The sequence below is a fragment of the Brassica rapa genome, chromosome A09 (genome assembly GCF_000309985.2).
Source record: "Brassica rapa cultivar Chiifu-401-42 chromosome A09, CAAS_Brap_v3.01, whole genome shotgun sequence".
Lineage (NCBI taxonomy): Eukaryota > Viridiplantae > Streptophyta > Magnoliopsida > Brassicales > Brassicaceae > Brassica > Brassica rapa.
Window position 1 is genome coordinate 29076307 of NC_024803.2, and position 21413 is coordinate 29097719.

Genomic DNA, 21413 nt, shown 5'->3' on the forward strand with positions numbered 1-21413 from the left:
ATGGTAGATTTGTTGAGTAGTTAACGGCAACAGCAATTAGTGAATTCTAACAAATATGTTTGATACATATCGTTAGAATATTAGATGTTGCAAGTCTCAAGCAAGAAATCTAGAAAAACCGTATCTGTTGAGATATTTTGCTCCTATATACTTGCTTTTCAAGTTAAAAGATATTACAACTAATTTGATTTTATTATTATACTTGCTTTTCAAGAAAAATATATTTTTGACTTTGATCACAAATTTTGTAGGTGTTTCAAAACTGTCGATTGGTATAGGTTTATTTATAAAAAAAAATTCGAATTTTATCACAAATGTTATAGATGGTTTGAAATCTAGTATGGGTAAGGATATAGATATGTTTAAGGTTGGTTTAACTTGTTAACCGGCAGTATAGTCACATCAAACCAAAAGAAAAAATATAATTTGGATCAAAATTACAATTGATATGGATTTATAATGAAGGCAAAATTAATTTTGCATTCGATCATACAACTTGTAGGTGGTTTGAAAATTAGTATGGGTAAGGATTAAGATATGTTAATGTTGGTAAAACTGATTAACCGCGGTATAGTCACACCAAAACCAAAATATAAAAGGTTATTCTAATCAAACCATATAGCAAACATCACGTCCTTAACCGGCAGTATATAAGATAATTCCATCAAAAGATCGGAAGGGTAGGTGGTTATGTAAACCATATTTAAAGGGGTACTGTTTCATATTGCGTGTATTATGTAGTCATATTAATAATGGTAAGAATAGTTGATATTCTAGTAATAGGTTCAATAAGTCTAATTTTAAAAAAAAAAATCACACATGAAAAGAAGTTGTGACTTCTTTTTTAATAGAGAAGATATCTTCCACTGTTCACTACAAGAAAACGTAACCTTAACGAGGAAATTTAACGAGGAAAACGAATCCTCGTAAAAAAACGTTGATTTTGCGAGGAAAGTACGTGGAAAAAGAAAAGCATCGTTATTTCGTCGTAAGATAACGACAAAACATATTCGTCGTAAAGACGATGTAAATTGACGTGGCTTTTACGAGGAAAAACTATTTCCTCGTAAAAGCCACGTAAATTTCGCGAGTTCTTTACGACGAAATATTTTACGTGTACTTAACGAGGAAATTTTGAATCCACCAACTTGGTAGGTGGCTCACGTTTTTTTTTGGCCATCCAATTAATTTTCGTCGTAATTTCATAGTAAAATTACAACTACCAGATTCGAAATTTTCTATAAATATGGATGTTTGAACATCATTTTAAACACACCAACAACAAAAAACGTGAAAGAAAAAAAAATGGCTGGCTCTGGGACTATTTACGAGTTGCGGAATTGGATGTATATGCATAGAGATGCTAACGGGAGAGTGACGAAAGAATACCTTGCGGGGCTGGAGACATTTATGCACCAAGCAGATTCAACACCGCTCGCCCAAGAAAGTGGTAAGATGTTCTGTCCTTGTCGGAAATGCAACAATTCGAAATTGGCAAACCGTGAAAATGTTTGGAAGCATTTAATAAATAGAGGTTTCACGCCAAATTACTATATCTGGTTTCAACATGGGGAAGGTTATAATTATGATCAGAATGAAGCTAGTAGTAGTAATAGCAATTTTCAGGAAGAACCGGTTAATCATCATTTGCATAATGAACATAGTTACCATCAGGAGGAGATGGTAGATTATGATAGGGTTCATGATATGGTAGCTGATGCATTCGTAGCTCATGATGAAGATGAAGAACCTAATATAGATGCAAAAAAGTTTTACGGAATGTTAAACGCGGCGAATCAACCACTTTACAGTGGTTGTAGAGAAGGTCTCTCTAAATTGTCGTTGGCTGCTAGAATGATGAATATTAAAACTGATCACAATCTACCTGAAAGTTGCATGAACGAATGGGCGGACTTGTTTAAAGAGTATTTGCCGGAAGACAATGTGTCTGCTGATTCTTATTATGAGATTCAGAAATTAGTTTATAGTCTTGGGTTGCCTTCGGAGATGATAGATGTCTGCATCGACAACTGCATGATCTATTGGGGAGATGATGAGAAGCTAGAAGTATGTCGATTCTGCAAGAAGCCACGATTCAAGCCGCAAGGACGGGGACGTAATAGGGTACCGTACCAAAGGATGTGGTACCTACCAATTACAGACAGATTGAAAAGATTGTATCAATCAGAGCAGACTGCTGCAAAGATGAGATGGCATGCCGAGCATACTCAGACGGATGGTGAGATGACTCATCCATCAGATGCAAGAGCCTGGAAACATTTCAACAAAGTACATCCGGATTTTGCTAGCAATAGCCGGAATGTGTATCTCGGATTATGCACAGATGGATTTAGTCCGTTCGGAATGTCAGGGAGACAATATTCATTGTGGCCAGTCTTTCTTACGCCATACAACCTGCCACCGGAGATGTGCATGCAACGGGAGTTGTTATTCTTGACGATATTGATACCTGGTCCGAACCATCCAAAAAGGTCCCTGGATGTTTTCCTACAACCACTGATAAAAGAGTTGAAGGATTTGTGGTCAACAGGGGTGAGGACGTACGACTGTTCAACGAAGACGAATTTTACGATGCGAGCTATGCTTTTGTGGACCATAAGTGACTTTCCTGCATATGGGATGTTGTCTGGATGGACTACACATGGGAGATTAGCTTGTCCATATTGTAATGGAACGACAGATGCGTTTCAACTGAAGAATGGTAGGAAGACAAGTTGGTTTGATTGTCATCGTCGATTTCTTCCCATTGGCCATCCTTACCGAAGAAACAAGAATTTGTTTAGGCACAAAAGGGTTGTGAGAGACACTCCTCCACCATATCTAACTGGAGAACAAATTGAAGCACAAATCGACTACTACGGAGCTAACGAAACAGTTCGTTGGGGTGGTAATTGGCATGTCCCTCGTAATATGCCTGATTCTTACGGTGTTCATCACAACTGGCACAAGAAGAGTATATTTTGGGAGTTGCCATATTGGAAGGATCTTCTTCTGCGCCACAACCTCGATGTGATGCATATAGAGAAGAATTTCTTTGAGAACATCATGAATACAATATTGAATGTCCCAGGGAAGACAAAAGACAACATAAAATCGAGGTTGGACTTGCCGGATATTTGCTCAAGAAGCGAGTTACATATTAAAAGCAATGGACAAGTTCCCGTTCCGATATTCAGACTGTCTTCAGAAAAAAAGTCGGTGTTGTTCAACTGGGTGGCATCAGAAGTGAAGTTCCCCGATGGGTATGTTTCAAATCTCTCTAGATGTGTTGAAAAGGGTCAAAAGTTCTCTGGGATGAAGAGTCATGATTGTCATGTCTTTATGCAACGACTACTGCCCTTTGCATTTGCGGAGCTACTTCCAACAAACGTACATGAAGCACTTGCAGGTTCGTAGTGTTTTATATCACAATAATTTTATAACGGTCTAGTTTGCAAAATAATATACGACTAACAATGTGTTTAATTGTTTTGGAATATAAAAGGCATTGGAGCATTTTTCAGGGATCTGAGCACACGCACTCTTAAAGAAGAAGTTGTGGAACAGCTTCAGGAGAACATTCCCATCTTATTGTGCAACTTGGAGAAGATATTTCCTCCTGGATTTTTTGACGTCATGGAGCATCTAGCTGTCCACCTCCCATATGAAGCATTGCTTCGTGGACCTGTACATTACGGATGGATGTATCAGTATGAGCGAGCCATGAAATATTTGAAGGGAAAAGCAAAGAACCTCGCCAAAGTTGAAGGTTCTATAATTGCTGGAAGTTTGACGGAAGAAGTTTCTCACTTCACATCGTACTACTTTGCGTCAAAAGTACGTACCCGTAGAAGAGCTCCAAGAAGATATGATGATGGTGGAGTTGCGCCAACATATGCAGTTGCTGGTGTTCCAGACATCTTTAGCCAGATTGGACGACTCGGTGGGAAGTCTAAAGAGGTTTGGTGGTCGAGTGAACAAGACGCTCATAGTGCACACACCTATATTCTACTCAATTGCGAGGATCCATTGATGCGTTATTTTGAAAGGTAACATATATGGACACTTCAAAACACATATAATTAATTATATAATTGCAAGAGATTCATTCCTATGAAATGTGATTAATTTTACAGCCTATTTGTTTCTCAAGTCGAAGAAACATTTCCTGGTATATCCACAAGTGACGTAGACAAAAGGAAAGATCAGCACTTCATTAAGTGGTTGCGGAATCAGGTATTATAACTCAAACTATTTTTTCATACATGATTTGTATTTTAATGTTCTCTTTATTTTTGCAGGTTGATTATGACGACGATGCAGATTATCCTAAGTGGTTACACGAAGTAATTCAATCTCCACTTGTAAAGGTCACCACATCACAGATGTATTTCACACGAGGCTACACTTTTCACACATATGAGTATGGTAGACAGCGGGCGACCAGTAACTATGGAATATGTGTGAAAGGGGAAACAGATTTCTACGGGATCTTGACGGAGATTATTGAAGTCGAATTTCCAGGGATACTGAAGCTGAAATGCGTCATCTTCAAATGTGAATGGTTCGACCCCGTCGTCAACAGAGGTGTTCGGTCTAACAAATTTGGTGTAGTTGATGTCAACGGTGGACGTCGGTACAACAAATTCGAGCCTTTCATCTTAGCTTCACAAGCAGACCAAGTTAGCTTCCTTCCATACCCTCGGATGAGAGATTCGGGTATAAATTGGTTAGCAGTGATCAAAGTTACACCTCGAGGACGAATCATCAGTGGAGAAGAACCACCATTGCAAGAAGAACAGATAAATGAAGTCGAGGAACCTGAACAAGAAATTGATGACATCCTTCTCATTGATCCGCATAATCACGAATACGAAGATCTTACCGATGATGCCACAGACGAAGCTGTAGAAGACGAGTTTAATGAAAATGATGATATTTCTAGTGATGACGAGAATGTCGATGTATCCGATTGATGTATTTGATTTTGTGTAGTTTGTTTTATGAATAAGGTAATGTGAGAGTTTGTTTTATGAATAAGGTAATGTGGGAGTTTGTTTTATGAATAAGAAATTGTGGGAGTTTGTTTTATAAATAAGTAAATGTGGGAATTGTGGTTTGGAATGGAAATAAAGATGGGGTTTGGAATATATGAAGTAGAAGATAAGGAATATGGGGTTTTGGGGTTTGGGGTTTCGGATTTTAGGGATTTAAACGTAATACTCGTTAATTCCTCGTAAGTTGACGTCGAATGTACGACGTAATCCTCGTTTATTCCACGTAGGACAGAATCGTCGTAAAGAACTCGTTAGCTTACGTGGAAATAACGACGAAACTAAAAAAAATAAAGAAAGCGAAACCCGTTAATTCCACGTAGGACGGAATCGTCGTAAAGACCTCGTAAGGTAAATAGACGTAAATACCACGTAAAGTAAATGACGAAGGAGGCACTCTTTAATTCCACGTAGGATGATTTCGTCGTAAACACCTCGTAACAAAAATCGTCGTAAAAACCTTGTAGACTAAAAACTAGAAAAAAAAAAGAAAAAGAAGAGAGACACCAGATTTACATGTGGCAAGACTTCCAGCAATTATAATACTTAAGTCTCGCCCACATAAATTCTAATATCTTCTTCTCTTTCTTTTTTTCCAAATATTTCTAATTTGGTGAAAAGCGGGACTAGCTACTTCCTCATAGTATAAAAACTAGTAAAAAAGAAAAAAAGAAAGATACTGGAATTATATGTGGCGAGACTTAAGTCTCACCCACATAAATTCTAATATCTTCTTTTCTTCTTTTTTTTTCAAATATTTCTAATTTGAAAAGTATTTTGGTGAGGAGTGTGATTTGAGATAGGGTGTGTTTTGTGAGTTTGTGTGTGGTTTGAGAAGGAAAGTTGTGGGTATTTATAGAAAATATAGGCTCGCTAATTCCTCGTAACTGGTTAACTCGTTAATTCCACGTAACCTAACTCGTCGTAAAAACGTCGTTAACGAAAACGCGGGCCTTTGTATTTCGTCGCTATTTCCTCGTAAATGAAAACGCGGGCCTCTGTAATTCCTCGTAAGTTTACGAGGAAATTACGAGGACAAGTAATCTTATATATATCCCGAGCGAGCTCGCTCTGTCTTTCCTCTCCACTTCCTCTCCACTTCCTCCCTAATTCGTAGCAATGGTAAGTCTCTCTAATTCCTCTCTAGTTTGATTAGTTTAGGATAGATTAGGTGGTTAGTATAGGGAATTTAGATAGGTTTACGGATCTTATGTTATTTAGTGTTGATTAGGTGGATAATGTTGGGAAGTATATTGTTCACGAAAATTTAAAAAATTAAATTTTTTTCTCAGGTTCGAAAAGGTAGACTTACTGCCCATTACAGAGAGATGTTCGGTGAGCCGGGTAGTCGTTTAGACCCGTCGTCTTCTTCAGCTCCCGGTTCTTCGGGTCAGGAGACTGTCCCCGAGACTCAGTACACTCAGAGAGTCATTGGATCTCCTTCTTCTAGTGCACCATCGGTTCCTCACGTGCCTCCCCAGATGGCTCCTCCTCCTGTGCCTTCTCCGATGCCGGCACCTCCGATGCCCGCCGAGATTCATCCCGATTTGATGGTGCCTCCGAGTGCTCCTTACTCGCAGTACACCGTAGAGGACATTCTCCGTCTGCCAGGCAGAGAAGGTTTACCAGTCATCGACCCCGACCGACCGGACGGAACTTTATGGTATGTTTCATTATTTTTTTATTCTTTTTAAATTCTTTTATAACTTTAAAAAATAATTTATATTTTAAATTTGTATTTTTCAGGTGGGGGATTGACGGATGTCTTGCATCGGACGTAACCGACACGATAAAAGGTTACTTCTCCATGCCACATCCGAACTGGAAAACGACGCCCCACTACGTCAGAAAGACGTGGTTCAAAATTTACGCTGTAAGTTCTATTAATTAAATATATATCTTTAAATTTTTTCATTATTTATATATATATTTTTTTCTGAAAAACTAATTATAAATTATTTTTTCCAACAGCAAAAATATAATTGGGCCTTGGGGATCACTGAGAGGGTGAGGAAGAAGTTTGTCGCGAAGGCGAAAGTTCGCTTGTTGGACACGGTCTCCAACTGGAAGGGTGACTGGATCGTGAAGGGGTATGAGCGTGGCAAACCCGCTGAGCTCACCACGGATGTCTGGGATGGCCTCATCCGATATTGGCGTCTTCCTGATTCCATTAGAATCGCCCAGTCTTGCTCTAACTCCCGTAACACAGTCGATGAGCACGGGAACGGGCCGATGCTTCACACTACGGGCCAAAAACCCCACGCCGGTGTCCGTTTGGAAATGGTAATTAAAAATTTAATTATATTAAATTTTTAGTATATTTTTATATATATTCTAACAACTTTCTTAAATTTTTTTAGGCCAAAGAGACGGGAGAATTCCCGTCTCTTATGCAACTTTACGAGAGGACCCACAAGAACAAGGCGGGCCGATTTATAGATGGCAAGTCCGAGCAAATCTACAACGATTTGGCTGCTCGGGTTGAAGAACGCCAGACCCAGCTGACCCAACAGTCCACCGATGGATTACCCGTCACCTTATCCACACCTGAAGTGGATAAGCTTTACGAGGAGGTAAATTTTCTAAAATTTTAATTTTCTTAAATATTCATTTAATTTAACTTTAAATTTTTACTAACAAAATTTATTTTTTGTTTTTAAGGTTGTCCCTAAAAAAAAGGGACGGACGTTGGGGATTGGTTCCGTCAACGATGTTCCGAGAGCGACATCGTCTTATGTTCAGCGACGGGATGATGAAGTCTCTCAGCTGCGTAGGGAGTCCGAAGAGCTGCGTAGAGAGTCTACTCAGCTGCGATCTCGTATGGGTGGACTCGAGGGCTTCTTGGACGTTGTAGCGGCCACAAATCCGGAATGGGAGACTTTGTTGAGGACCATGCGACAACAAAATCCTATCCCAGGCGAGTCACCGACCGACGACTCACATGCCGAGGCGGATGTTCAGGCGAGGAGTGATGAATTCTACCAGGCGATTAACGACCACCCTTAGTTCTTTTTAATTTCGGTTCTTGTATTATGAATTCAAAACTTATTTATATATAAAATATTTTGGTTTTGATTTTTTTTAGAATTTTAATTTTATTAATAATTTAAATAATTTAAATTATATTTATAATTATAATTTTTTATATTTCTATAAAATAATGAAACGAAGTAAATTCGTAGCTAATTTTGCGGCTTCTTTACGTGGAAGCTTAACGTGGTTTTTAAAAGGAAACTTTTACAAGGAAATAACGTGGAAATCTATCAAGGTTTTTACGTTTTCTTTACGTGGAAAGCTGTCAAGGTATTTACGTTTATTTTACGAGTATTTATTTACGTGGGTTTTACGAGGAAAGTTTTTCGTGGTATTTACGAGGAAACTTAGCGACGTCCTTATGTGGAATCTTTACGTGGTCTTTACGACGAAATATCCTCCTTCGCTTTTACGACGAAATTATTTCCTCGCTACCTTACGACGAATTAGCGAGAATATATGCGTTACGACAAACGTATAACGACGAAACGGGTTTCCTCGCTAATTCCTCGTAACACTGCTTTTACGACGAAGTAACGAGGAAAACTGCCCTCGTAAAACTTGTGTTTTCTTGTAGTGGTTACAAGTTGAATGATAAATAGTCATAAAAATTTGATTAACTGAAAAATATTTATATAAATTTATATTTTGTTAAAAATAATGTGTACGCAATAGATGTAGATATAGTTCATGCCCTATTCGTAGGAATCTATGCTTGTGATGGACGTTGGTGTTGTCTTAATTATGTAGTGAATGTTTGCCTTAATTATTGCTAATCTAGTGCAGTAGCATGCAAGCAACGGACTTGTACATTATATGTCATCCTATACAATAGAACCTTTATAAATTAATACTCGATAAATTAATAATTTTTATAAATTAATAAATTTCTCTGGTCTCAACTTGGATCAGTTCAAAATTTGACACAAATCGATTAAAAAATAAGATAATAACTTATTAGAAAATTCTATGTAAATATATGATCTCATTAAAATTATAAATTAATAATTTATATGTATACATATTTTATATAAAGAAGAATCTATTATTATATTGTTTGTTTTATATTCACAATGGAATTATCCTTATATTTTCTTAACATTTAATATATTTTTGATGGGATTTATTAATATTATATCTAAAACTACATTTAAATTTTATGCAATATATATTATATACACCAAATAATAAAATAAAATTAATATCTATACACTAAAATCAAATATTTTTCTTTTCTTAGAATAAATATATCTTAAAATAAAAAATCTAACTAAAGAAACTTGGGAAAACTGTTTTTTTAGAGCAAAAAAATAGTAACTATGTCCCTTTAGACTAATCTATATTTTGTGTCATATTTTCCTATAATACCCTTTAATATTTATGAAAATAATTTTAATAAATAGTTTTACAAACAAAAAAAATTTGGAAAAATAGTAACATTTGTTAAAATACATATATGAACTTAATGGTATATTTTCCAGTTATAAAAAAGTTATAATTATAAATTTCAGATTATGTTCTAAAAAAAGTAGAAATGACATTCTACGAAGTAGAAAACGAAATCTACTTTTTTCATTGAATCTACAATATTTAGAATACGTGATCTACGTAAATAGGAGTATTCTACAAATATGTAGAATACACATTCCGCGCTTAACCTAGCATTCTACAATTCTTAGAAATCAAAATCTACACATTAATCTAATTCTAAAACATGTAGAAACCGACTTCTACAGATTTACTATAAATCTAAAACATGTAGAAATCAAATTCTAAACATTACTATAATTCTAAAAAACTGTAGAAATTGATTTCTACATATTAGTTGTATTCTACGGATAAGAAATCAGTTCCTAAAAATATGAAAACAAAATATTTGAGAATATTCACTTTTATTTTTTAAAAAAAAATCGATTTTTAAAAAAAAAAAAAAAAAAACGAAAAAGAACAAAAAAAAAACGACAAAAAATACCTTGGCAACCTTCTTAGCCGTCTTCTATATTCCATTGATTGTTCACAAAATTTTCACAAAATTTTCACATTATTTCTACCATGATTCATGTCTATGCTTCATGTGGTGTTTGGGAATTGGTTGTATCTTCAGGTTGGAGTTTTAATGTTGATAAAAAGAAAGGGGGAAGGTTACTTGCTTTGGAATTGAAGTCTTCTCTGGAAGAGTTACAGAAAATTGTTATAGAGGATTTTGGTTTTGAAGAAACAGATGCTGATTTGGAGTTGAGTTACCTTCCTATTGGATTGATCAATTCATCAAATTGTCCACCAGTGATCATTGGAAACTCAAGGCAAGTTCAAAATTTTCTAGGGTTTTGTAAGAAGCATCAGTCAACTCAATTGTGTGTCAGCTATAAAGCAAAGCAAGGAAATCCAAATAAGATCGACATTGATCTTAATAAGATGCCAACTGATGCAAGCACTAGTGAAGAGAACAAGCGAAATCCTTGTGACATTGGGACCGCTTCAAATACTGTTAAGGGGGCTAAGCATAACGAGAAGAAGAAAGGGAAGATGAAGCAAAGTGAAGTTGATGGAGATGATTATGATGCTGACAAGCATAACGAGAAGAAGAAAGGAAAAATGAAGCAAGACGAGGTTGAAAGAGATGATGATGATGCTGAGAAGATCAATGCTGAAAAAGAAAACAGAGAAAAATTGGCAAAGAGTCAGGTGGTCGAATTGGTTAAGACGAGAGATCTTTTCCTCAACAAAACAGTTTTGATAGCGAGGTTTGAGTTATGTGCAATGAAGCATAACTTTCACTACACAGTTACCAACTCCAATAAATCAGTTTGGTGTATTAGATGCGCTGATAAGGTGTGCTTTTGGGGTGCTCGAGCTGAGTGTTTGAAGGGCTCCACATATTTTATTATTAAGAAGTATGTCGGTGTACATTCCTGCGCACCTTCAAACAAAACCAGTGCCGGAAGGACAGCTTCAGCGAAAACGATAGGCAATCTGATAATGCATAAATATGAAGGTATCAAGGAAGGGCCTAAAGCGAAAGATATTGTTCAGATTATGCGCAATGATTATGGATGTGAGATCTCTGAATCTTTAGCATGGGATTCCCGTGAATATGCAGTCAACGCTGTTAGAGGTATTCCAGAGGAAAGTTATGGGAAAATACCAAAATATTTGCACATGCTGCGAGAGGCCAATCCGGGTACACATTCCTCTTACAAGACTGACGTCGATGGTAGATTTCGATATCTGTTTATAGCGTTTGGTCAATCGATCAGAGGCTTTAACACAGTCATGAGGCGTGTCATTGTTGTCGATGGAACATTCTTGAAGAGTAAATTCAAAGGGGTGCTACTGGTTGCAACTGCTATAGATGGAAATTCAAATTTATATCCTATTGCATTTGGGATAGTAGACTCTGAGAATGAGCAGTCTTGGGAATGGTTTATGAGAGAATTAAAAGTTGTTGTTGCTGATGATAATGGTTTGGCTTTTATTTCGGATAGACAAGTGTCAATAGCGAAGGCAGTGGAGAAAGTGTATCCCCTAGCGAGACACGGTATCTGTATTCATCATTTGTTGAATAATGTGATATCATATTTCAAGGGGAAGGGATTAGCTGGGTTGATTTCTAAGGCTTCAAAGGCTTATAGAGTGGTTGATTTCAAGAAGACGTTTGCTCATGTTTGCAATATCAGTCCAGCAATTGGAACGTATCTTATGGAAGCAGATGTCAGAAAGTGGGCTAGATGTCAATTTCATGGATACAGGTATGACATTAGGACAAACAATCCTGCAGAGTCGATAAATTCTGCGTTGCGTTCGCCGAGAGAGTTTCCCGTAATTCCTTTATTGGACAGTATTAGAGAAATGCTGACACGTTGGTTTTTTAAGCGTAAGAAGTTGATTTCAAAGCACACCCACCGTTTGACCATAGATGTGGAGGAAAAGATTGATAGGAGAATTGGAAAGGGGAAAACTTTCGCAGTTTACCCTGTAACCGATAGCCAGCTGCTTGTTAAAGGCGATACAATTGACTGCTTTGTTGATTTGGACAAACGGACTTGTTCTTGTGGGAAGTACGACCTCTCGAAAATCCCTTGTAGACACGCAATAAAAGCTGGTTTCTTTGTTGGTAGAGAACCATATACATTGACTGATTTTTTGTATACCACGGGAGCTTGGAGAGAAGCTTATCAAGAAAGCATAAATCCCATTTCAGTTCCTGAAGATGGTTGGTCTGTCCCACAAGTTGTGGAAAATTCTGAAGTGCTACCGCCTGAGACAAGAAGATCTCTTGGAAGAAATAGAAAACGCAGATATGAAACTGTTGAAGACAAAATCCGATCATCACAAGGATCACAGGGGGGTCAGTCTCGTAAGTGCAGTAGATGTGGTCTTGGTGGTCATAATAGAGCAACTTGCAAGATGCCAATATAGTGGATTTGTTGGCTGTGTTCTTCACAATTTAGTGAAATTTTAACAAACTTCTTTTGCTTGATTTCTAGTAACTTTGTTTCTGTTTGTGACAACTTTGTTTCAGTTTTTCAGATTATATTTGCTTGAATATTAGTAACTTTGTTTCAGTTTGGGAGGACTTTGTTTAATCTTCATGCCGTATTAACTTGGTTAGGAGATCTGATTCAATCAATCCCTTAAACAAACTGTGATGTCCACGAAGTGTGGATCGATCGATCTGTATATTGAACGGTCGATCCATTGGTCGTAATGGAACAGATCGATCGATATACTTAGATTTACCGGATTCGCAATTGTTAATGTTGTCTTTTATTTTGTAAGATCAAGTACTGTATATAGAAAAAAACCATTAAAACACAAACTCCTAAAATCATTACAAAATAAGTTTAAAAAAGCATAACCAACAATAAATCATAAATCATCAATCTCAACATACTCGGCAGGCTTACTACACTTAATAGGTTCATACTTTGACATTCTCTCAATCAGTTCTAGATCATTAGCTGCTTCCCATAGATCCCACATAATCTTTATCCGAGCTCCCCAGATGTTCTCATCATTCACCATAAATATGTCCAACCCAAGCACGTGGCATTCGATGTGTTTTATAGTGTACACACCACAATGACATTGAAGTCGGTTAAGACCACTCATAGGTACATAGGAAACATTGTACGGAGTGATGTGGAGATGCTTCTGTATTGTCAATGACTGCACGGCCTTGACAATCCGAGGAATAAGCTGCGCGAAAGCTTCCACTTCCTTGATTTTTTTTTTACCCCCGCAGTCAAACACCTGGATATTCCTAGTCACAAAACTGATGCATAAAGCAATCCAATGGTTGCAATTGACCCAGACAGGAACGTACATCCGATCCACATCGACATTCCACAACATTTGTGTTCTTCCATGGGAAGGCAGTTCACCTTTACCGTATTGCAGTAGTAATGGATCCATAGTGTATTTTTTAATTCCCTTACAGAAATTCTGGTAATCCTTAGCAATGAGGTCGCTGAAGACGCATGTCATGAAAGCAACACGATCTACGTTCCATCGTTTCAATGTTGTTCTTTCCCGGAAAACATACATTATAGCATCAATTTCCTGCAAAAACGAAGACAAATCTGTAATGTATACAGTAATATAATAGGTAACATTTTATAGAAATAACCAGTCGAATGCTTACGTAGTTTTTAAGCCAACTGCTGGCAGACATAATACGTCCGGCTAGATCACCGTCTAACATAGAAGGACCAATCTGTATAGCTCTGTAAACAAAATACAATGGTAGAGATGTCAATTATTAAGAAAATCAACCGAATGATATATACAAAGGAATAACATACGTTCGTGTATCTTGCCAGTCCTGCATCTTCTTAAAATCTGTAGGATGCACAAACACCAAGCAGCGATCAGGGAAATTTTCGCCGTCTAGCTCTATATCTCGGTCATCTAATCGGACCGCTGGCTTCTTCAATGATTTTTGAAGTTCCAATGAATCTGTTGGCTTCTTCAATGATTTAGGAAGTTCCAACCAATCCAATGAATCTTCGACTTTAGCTTGAGAAGGATTCAAACCTTTCACAAATGTGTCTAATGGAAGGTTCTTCATGCAACTTTCCAAAAACTCTTGTGTACCCATACGAAGATCACTAGCTGATGATTGAGTAACTTTTGCACGAGGTAAATTGACACACGAATCAGCAGTCTTTAACTCTTGGTTTTTTACAGCCTGTTGACAAACACGTACAATTACAAATTACACATACAAGTTTCATGTTCAAAATAGAGAATAGACATAAACGCCAAGTTCGAAATCCATAATAAACATACAAACTTCCAAATACATATTACATCAAACCTAGCTTCAAAGACCTACATTCCATCGCCTAGTTCCAAGCTTTCAACATCTTTTAACTCTTTCTCTTAGTAGTTACCTTTTTCTTTGTTGGAGCAGTTCCTTTTTTGCTGGTGCTAGGACCACTGTTGATTTTGGTCAAGCTAGGACCGCTTGCTTGATCACTCTTTCCCACCAATTCAGTCACCACTAAACTTGTCCTGAGCTGTGTAACCTCAGCCTCAATTTTCCCCAATCTGTCGGTTACAACGGTCTCAAATTGCTCAGTTCTCTCTGAAGCTGTCCTGAGTTGTGTAACCTCAGTCTCAATCTTACCCAACCTGTCCGAGAACTGCTGACAGAATTTCTCCCCAAAAGCAGTAAAAGAAGCTTGTACCAGATCCTCCAAGAAATTTTTCATATCTGTGTCAATATTTCCTTTTGATGAAGCAGCTAGGTGGCACAAAACATTCTTTTTCCTTGACTCTGCTCCTCGGTCTGCATGCTTTCTCTTGTTTCTTCCCGAAACATCAGCTGTGCCATCAACATTCCCTGCAACATGACTATTTTCACCTCTCTCAGTATCAGCTGTTTGATCCTCTCCTTTCTCTTCGCCAGATTCCTCAAATTCAGAGTTCGTACCTTCTTTTACTCCCCAAACATGATTGTTCCAATCATGTTTACTATTGATCATATCTAAAATACGATCTACTCTTTCATCTTTCTTCTCATCCTTCTGTACAAAATCAGTTGCCAAAAGGACCACTCCATCTATGTGGGATTCCATGAATGAATGCAAAATTCCCTACATCAATCAAATCATTAGTAAAGTGAACAAAACAATAAATATTTTAATTTGAAAATAAATTTGCATACGTTTTCTGGGAATAAGTTCTCAACGCCAATGATATCTTCATAAGAACATTTTGCACATCCTCTCCAATTACCACACAGTGGACCTGTAAAATCTTTACTGACTTTTGTGCCACAAATCTCTCCTAAAGCAGGAACAGCTTCCATTATCCAAATTTGGAAACCAAACAAGAATCCTTCCATCAGATACCCCTCTTTCTGCTCTAATTTATGCCTTGTTTTATCAATTTGCTTCAGAAGGAAATCAAACGAATACAGACCCCATGGATAATTCCGAAGCTTCTCCAAATCCATCGCCAACTTCATGTACAGATGCGGGATATTCACCTTCTCATCCTTTCCCATCACCACACCCATAATAACGCAAAGATATATCAGTCTCACCCTATCAACCCAAGTCCAGGTATTGCTCTCTTCCAAATGCTTCTTTTTTATGATCTGCAAATTTATTTTTCCATTTGTCTTTATCTGCTTGCTCCAAAAACCATTATCGTCTTTCCATGTCACTAGCCCACTGTTATTCTCTCGCTTCACTTTCAGACCAGTGACAGCATGATACTCTTGCAATCCAAAACGCAGAGGTCTCCTAGCGAAAGTGAACCACTTCTCATGTCTCTTGCTTGTCATCAACTCCTTACACAAAAAAGAGTGTACCAACCTCGCCGAAAACTTCAGATCATTCTTCTGGATAACCATAATCTGTGAAAAAATGGGATCTTTCATAACTTCATCGAATTCTGGTTCCATTTTTTCTTTTAGCAACTCGAGAAGTTTTAGTCGGCAGCTGTTATTAATCTTCTTAACCTGAGGTTCCAATCCCTCACCGTATAAACGATTAGGCAACTCCAACTCCATACCTGAAATTTGAAAACAATACAACATATATCTATTAATAACAAAAACCTAAAATCCCTAAATCTATCCCGAAAATATGATTTAAACCATGATTGTGTACAAAATCTTCTCTAATCATCACCTTAACACATGATTGAAGTCTAAATATCTTAACTAACTCAAAAATCTACCTTTTACCTTTCTAATTTCAAACTCTAAAAAGAAGTGGAGATAGAGTTTCATACCTTTGCAGAACGAACTAAAGAGTGATAGATTCGTAAAAAGCTCACGAAATTGTATGAGTTAGGCCAAATAATCGTCCAAATCAGAGAATTGAGTGAGTTAGGGTTAATGAACTTTGGGTGAGAATTTGATTTTCTCTCCCTTTGTTCGTGAATGGGAAATTAAGGGTTTTGTCCCAGAGAAATCGAGCTTAAAAAGTTGAAATCATGCTTGGTCGGTTCAAATCAAGTGGGAATCAACCCGGATATAATCATACAAAACCAAAAAAATCGATTTGGGATTCTTTCCTGGGCACGGGATCGATCGATCTATTCTTAGTGGATCGGTCGATCTGTAAGGAATCGACCTTCGCCGATCGAGTGAAATGGACCAGGTCGATCAGTATATATTTCGCGTTTTTTTTTGTTCTGAATAATTATCGGGATCGAGCGATCCACTGTAACTTGTAAATCTGGATCGATCGATCCCGCTTGTCGAACTCATTATTTATCTTTTTCAAAAAATTACAATTTTAAGGGCATTACTGCCATTTTCGAAAAAATTAGTCTAATAGGACATAAAGTAGTACAGATTAGTCTAAAGGGACATAGTTACCTTTTTTTTGCTCTAAAAAAACAGATTTCCCAAGAAACTTTTGTAAGTTAATATCTCTATAAGTCTCAATGTTATTAATTTATAGAGGGTCTACTGCTACTGCTGTAGTACAATTAATTAAACAAAAAATTATTATCCTGTAAAAAGAAGAGGCCGCACAAATAAACATACATAAACCCTAGCAGGTAATCTCCAAGTAATTTCGCCTTCCAGCTTAACCATGATGAGAATTCTTGTACAACACGCAAAACTTTACAGGAGTTGCACCCTCAGAACCCTGTGGTCGTCGGCTAATCAAACTTTGCAGCATCGTTTAACAGAGGCTCTTGATCAGAATGCACAAATCATTCCGGTGCTACAGCAGTGGCGGCAACAGGGGAATCAGATCGACCCTTCTCACGTGAGAGTCATAATCAAAAAGCTTCGTGATTCTGACCAATCTCTCCAAGCCCTTCAGGTTTCATTCTCAATCCTACTTCTAAATATTTCGTTGAACATTCATTGATGATGTGTTATGGTGATGTCATTAGGTGTCAGAGTGGATGTTAGATAATGTTGTCGAAAGTAACGGTGTGGCTCCCGACAGCGTCAATGTGGACAACGTGTCGAAGCTATACGCGTCTGTGTCCGACGTGAGGGCGATGGAGAAGCTCTTAACTGCGTGGGAAGAGAACTGTGGGAACTGGAGCACTCTTGAGTGGCTCATTACTCTTGACATGGCAAAGGCTTGCCTCAAAGACGGTTCACAAGAAAAGGCGATAAAATTGCTCACGTCAACCGAGAAACTAGTTGACCCCAAAACGTTTAAACAAGCTTACGAGCTTCTCACGAAGCTCTATGGTGATGCTGAAAAGAAAGAAGAGGTGCTACGTATATGGAACCTTTGCAATAAGAGCACAGAAGAGAGTTGTGATAACAATGACTATCTAACTGTGATCCGTACACTCTTAAAGCTAGACGCTATCACTGAGGCGGAAGAGTTTTACAAAGTGTGGGAATATTCGCCTCTTGAGTTTGATTACCGGATCCCAACTATGTTGGCCTCTGGTTATCGAGAGAGAGGAATGGTTGATGAAGCTGAGAAACTTATTATGAAAACTTTAATAAAGAACATAAGAATGAAGAGACCTATCAATCCGCTTTTGGACGAATGGGGAGGTAGAATGAGAGTGTCTGAACTCAAATGCCTCATCAAGAATCTTCATGATTCTAATCAGTTTTCCAAAGCACTTCAGGTCAGTTGATTATAGATTCACCCTTCTACACATGACTTTTTTTTGAACTTGTTCTCTCTTTCATAATACAACTTGTTAAATGACTATAGGCTTGTGGGCGCATCATCATTGTTTGAGAAATTTTATTTTCGCCTAAATCTTTAATAATCAAATAAATACTTTCTTATATAAAAAAAACTTTACTATTTTTCTTTTCATTTTTATATTATTTTTTATTGGTGAAAGTCTCATCGAGAGGTTTAATGTTCTAATATCCCTTTCAAATGTTAGGTTTCAGAGTGGATGGATGAAAAAAGGGCTTGTAACATTTATGCTGAAGATTATGCAGCTCGGCTTCATATGGTTGAAGTTGTGTTGGGTTTGGAAGAAGCAGAGAAGTTCTTTAAAAACATCCCTGAGAACATGAAGGATTACACTGTCTACGCAACTCTCCTAAGCTCTTACGCAAAATCTGACAAACATTTGGGTAAGGCCAAGGTAACTTTTGAGAAGATGAGAGAGCTAGGTTTCCTCATGAAACCTTCACCGTTCAACTCGATGCTCTCTTTCCCCAGTCAAAGAAATATGGTTGGGGAGTTTCTTCGTGAGATGGAAGAGAACAACGTGTCTCCCGATAGTCTCATAGTGAACAAAGTCTTGAGAATATATGCGGCTGACTCAAACGTAGAAGCTATGGAAAAGTTCATGAAAAAGTGGAGTGGAGAAGAAGGGATCAAACTAGAAAGAGAGACCATGGCTGCAGTGGCAAAGGCTTACGCTAAAGCAGGATCGATGGGAAAAGCTATAGAGATGTATGGTGGTGTGGCAGGGAGTGAAGGAGAAGTGTACCGTCTTTGGAACGAGTTTAAGAAGAATGAGGAGTTGGAGGATGATTGGTGGTGCCGTCTTTTTAACAAAAATGAGAAGTTGGAGGGTGATATGTATAAAACTGTTATTACTTCTTTGTTGAAGCTAGACAATGTAGAAGGAGCTGAAAAGGTATATGGAGAGTGGAAACCGGTTGGACCGAACCTGGACTTGAGCATACCTGGCTTGTTGATTTCCCGCTTTTGTGCAGAAGGAAACGAATTGAAAGTTGGTGAATTGATAAATTCCATTAAAGGGAAGAGGAATGAGATGCATGCAAGGATGGTGAGGGATTATATCGCCAGGGTCGTGACATATGTTGCTATCGGTGTGTTCTTCTTTCTTGTAGTGGCCGGACGATATCTAACAAAATTCTGGCCGTGGATTTTATTTTTTTAGGTACATGGGTTACTAAGGAGGTGATTGGTTGGACTTTAATTTTTATCTACAACCTTAAATACTACCAACTAGGTGTTTTGTCCGCGCTGCAGGCTTAAACATTTTAATAATTTTTGAAAAGTTCTTTGTAGACTATATTCATAACTAGGTGATTTTCCCGTGCTGATGCACGCATATAAATATTTATAAAATAAATATACTATAATATTTGATTGTTATTTATTTTTATTTTTTATATAATTTATAATTTGTATGCATAATTTTGTTAGTAATATTATATTACATTAATTAGATATATGATTTTAGATATGTTATATCTAATCGGATTTGTGTTTTTTACAGTCGATTTAGTTATCATGTGGGTATATTAGATTGCATCTATTTCTCTGAATTCAACTATAATATTTTTTATTTTAAATATATTAAAATTATGATTAATTTTCTTATTTGTATTTACATTCGTTGTTGTCTTAGATATGTAAATATATTCGAGGAAGATTATGTAAACTTAAGATAATTGTGTTTAGAATAAAATATAAAATAAATTAAAGTGAAATTGAGTAAATTAATATAACGACAATATTCTACAGTTTCATGCATATATATAAATTTTACAAAAGAACTAAATATAAGAGTTGGTTAATATTTTATTTTCATTTGTTAATATTTTTTGAGGCATCCTATAATTTACATTTATAAAATAAATTATTATTATAAAATTATACTAGTTGATTTCCCGCACCTTGTGCGGATAAATATATATGTACATCTAACAATTTTTAATTTTATTTTTTATAAGATAATAATAATTGAATTATATACAAATTTTAAATTATTATAAATTATAATATTTCAATATTCATATTGGTAATCAATGTATTAAATTGTATTATTTTGTTTCATATTTTTATTTATGTGATGTTGACTTTGGATCAAAATATTTTTATAGTAATAACTAAATTAGGAAATTTTGTAGGTGAAACTAACACATATTTTATTTGGACTCAAAAGAAATCATGTGCTACTAAAAGGATTATAAAAAAATTACAAATATAAAACATTAACAAATAACAATAGTTTAGGAGTGTTCAGTAAAACCAAACCATTCAAACCCGAACCAAACCGAAACAGAAAAAATAGTCTGGATTTGGAAGTACCGAGGATGTTATGTTTAGAAAGCATCAGTATATGAATATGGTTCAATATATTAAAGGATCAAACCGATTAATTCAGATATATTAGTATACTTATATATAAATTTTATAATAATCTGTATTTGATCAATATTTTCAGTAAAAATCATAGAAATTGGCTATAATATTAGTCATTAAAATTATACAATGATAGAAAAGTAATGCTGATATTATCGGTAGATATTGTTAATATCTATTTATTAATTCCTAAATATCATGATAATTATATATTAAAATATATTTAAAAATAATATTAGTATATATATGGGAAATTGCCACAAATAGCACATTCATAGTACTACTTTTCATGTTTATACTAACCATTTTTACCCTCACTTTTAATGAAGGGTAAAATACAATTATACCCTTAGGGTTAACTAATCTAGACTTAGGGTTTAGAGTTGAGGGGTGGAGTAGGGTTTATGGAATATGAAATTTAGGATTATAATAAATATATAAATAAATACTTAAAAAAAAATTAAAAAATTTAAAAAAATAATTTCAAACATAATTTTCGTTTTTCAAAATGAAATTTGAAAATAAAAATAAAAAAAAAAATCAAAAAAAAAATTTCAAAAAAAAAATTTATAAAAAAGTTAGAATTTGAAAAAGTATAATTCGAAATTTTTTTTTACTTTTTATTTTTTTATTATTTTTTATTATTTTATTATTTTTTTATTTAAATAATGATTTATTATATATATAAATAACAAAAGCATAAGAGTCTTTTGCTACTTAATGAAAAAGGTATTTTTGAAAATGTATCATTAGTGGTGGTAAAAATGAAAAGTGGTACCATAAAAGTGGTAAACAT

At 36.0% G+C, this 21413-nt stretch overlaps 2 protein-coding genes across 2 annotated transcripts; one reads left to right on the forward strand and one right to left on the reverse strand.

Annotated features, from left to right (window-relative positions):
- Window positions 1-12895: 12895 nt before the first annotated feature.
- LOC117128194 lies at window positions 12896-16946 on the reverse strand. Its single transcript, XM_033280063.1, has 5 exons — window positions 15259-16946; window positions 14483-15187; window positions 13892-14277; window positions 13732-13813; window positions 12896-13649 (listed from the first exon to the last, which is right to left on the reverse strand). The coding sequence occupies exons 1-5, from the start codon at window positions 16135-16137 to the stop codon at window positions 12957-12959; spliced, it is 2745 nt and encodes a 914-aa protein (XP_033135954.1). The 5' UTR covers window positions 16138-16946; the 3' UTR covers window positions 12896-12956.
- A 144-nt stretch (window positions 16947-17090) lies between these two features.
- Window positions 17091-20627, forward strand: LOC103838998 (putative pentatricopeptide repeat-containing protein At1g28020). The gene is made up of 3 exons (XM_009115465.3): window positions 17091-17383; window positions 17457-18161; window positions 18432-20627. Exons 1-3 carry the CDS (start codon window positions 17147-17149, stop codon window positions 19404-19406), a joined length of 1917 nt encoding a protein of 638 aa, XP_009113713.1. The 5' UTR covers window positions 17091-17146; the 3' UTR covers window positions 19407-20627.
- The last annotated feature ends 786 nt before the right edge of the window (window positions 20628-21413 follow it).

What these genes read in the sequence shown, in the direction of transcription:
- LOC117128194 (XM_033280063.1), bottom strand. Translation starts at nt 16,137, where the DNA reads ATGTTGTATTGTTTTCAAATTTCAGGTATGGAGTTGGAGTTGCCTAAT. An exon ending in AGAACTTATTCCCAGAAAAC is followed by an intron (nt 15,188 to 15,258) that starts GTATGCAAATTT and finishes TGATTGATGTAG; the next exon opens with GGAATTTTGCATTCATTCAT. An exon ending in CTGCTCCAACAAAGAAAAAG is followed by an intron (nt 14,278 to 14,482) that starts GTAACTACTAAG and finishes GTTTGTCAACAG; the next exon opens with GCTGTAAAAAACCAAGAGTT.
- LOC103838998 (XM_009115465.3), top strand. Translation starts at nt 17,147, where the DNA reads ATGATGAGAATTCTTGTACAACACGCAAAACTTTACAGGAGTTGCACC. An exon ending in AATCTCTCCAAGCCCTTCAG is followed by an intron (nt 17,384 to 17,456) that starts GTTTCATTCTCA and finishes TGATGTCATTAG; the next exon opens with GTGTCAGAGTGGATGTTAGA. An exon ending in AGTTTTCCAAAGCACTTCAG is followed by an intron (nt 18,162 to 18,431) that starts GTCAGTTGATTA and finishes TTCAAATGTTAG; the next exon opens with GTTTCAGAGTGGATGGATGA.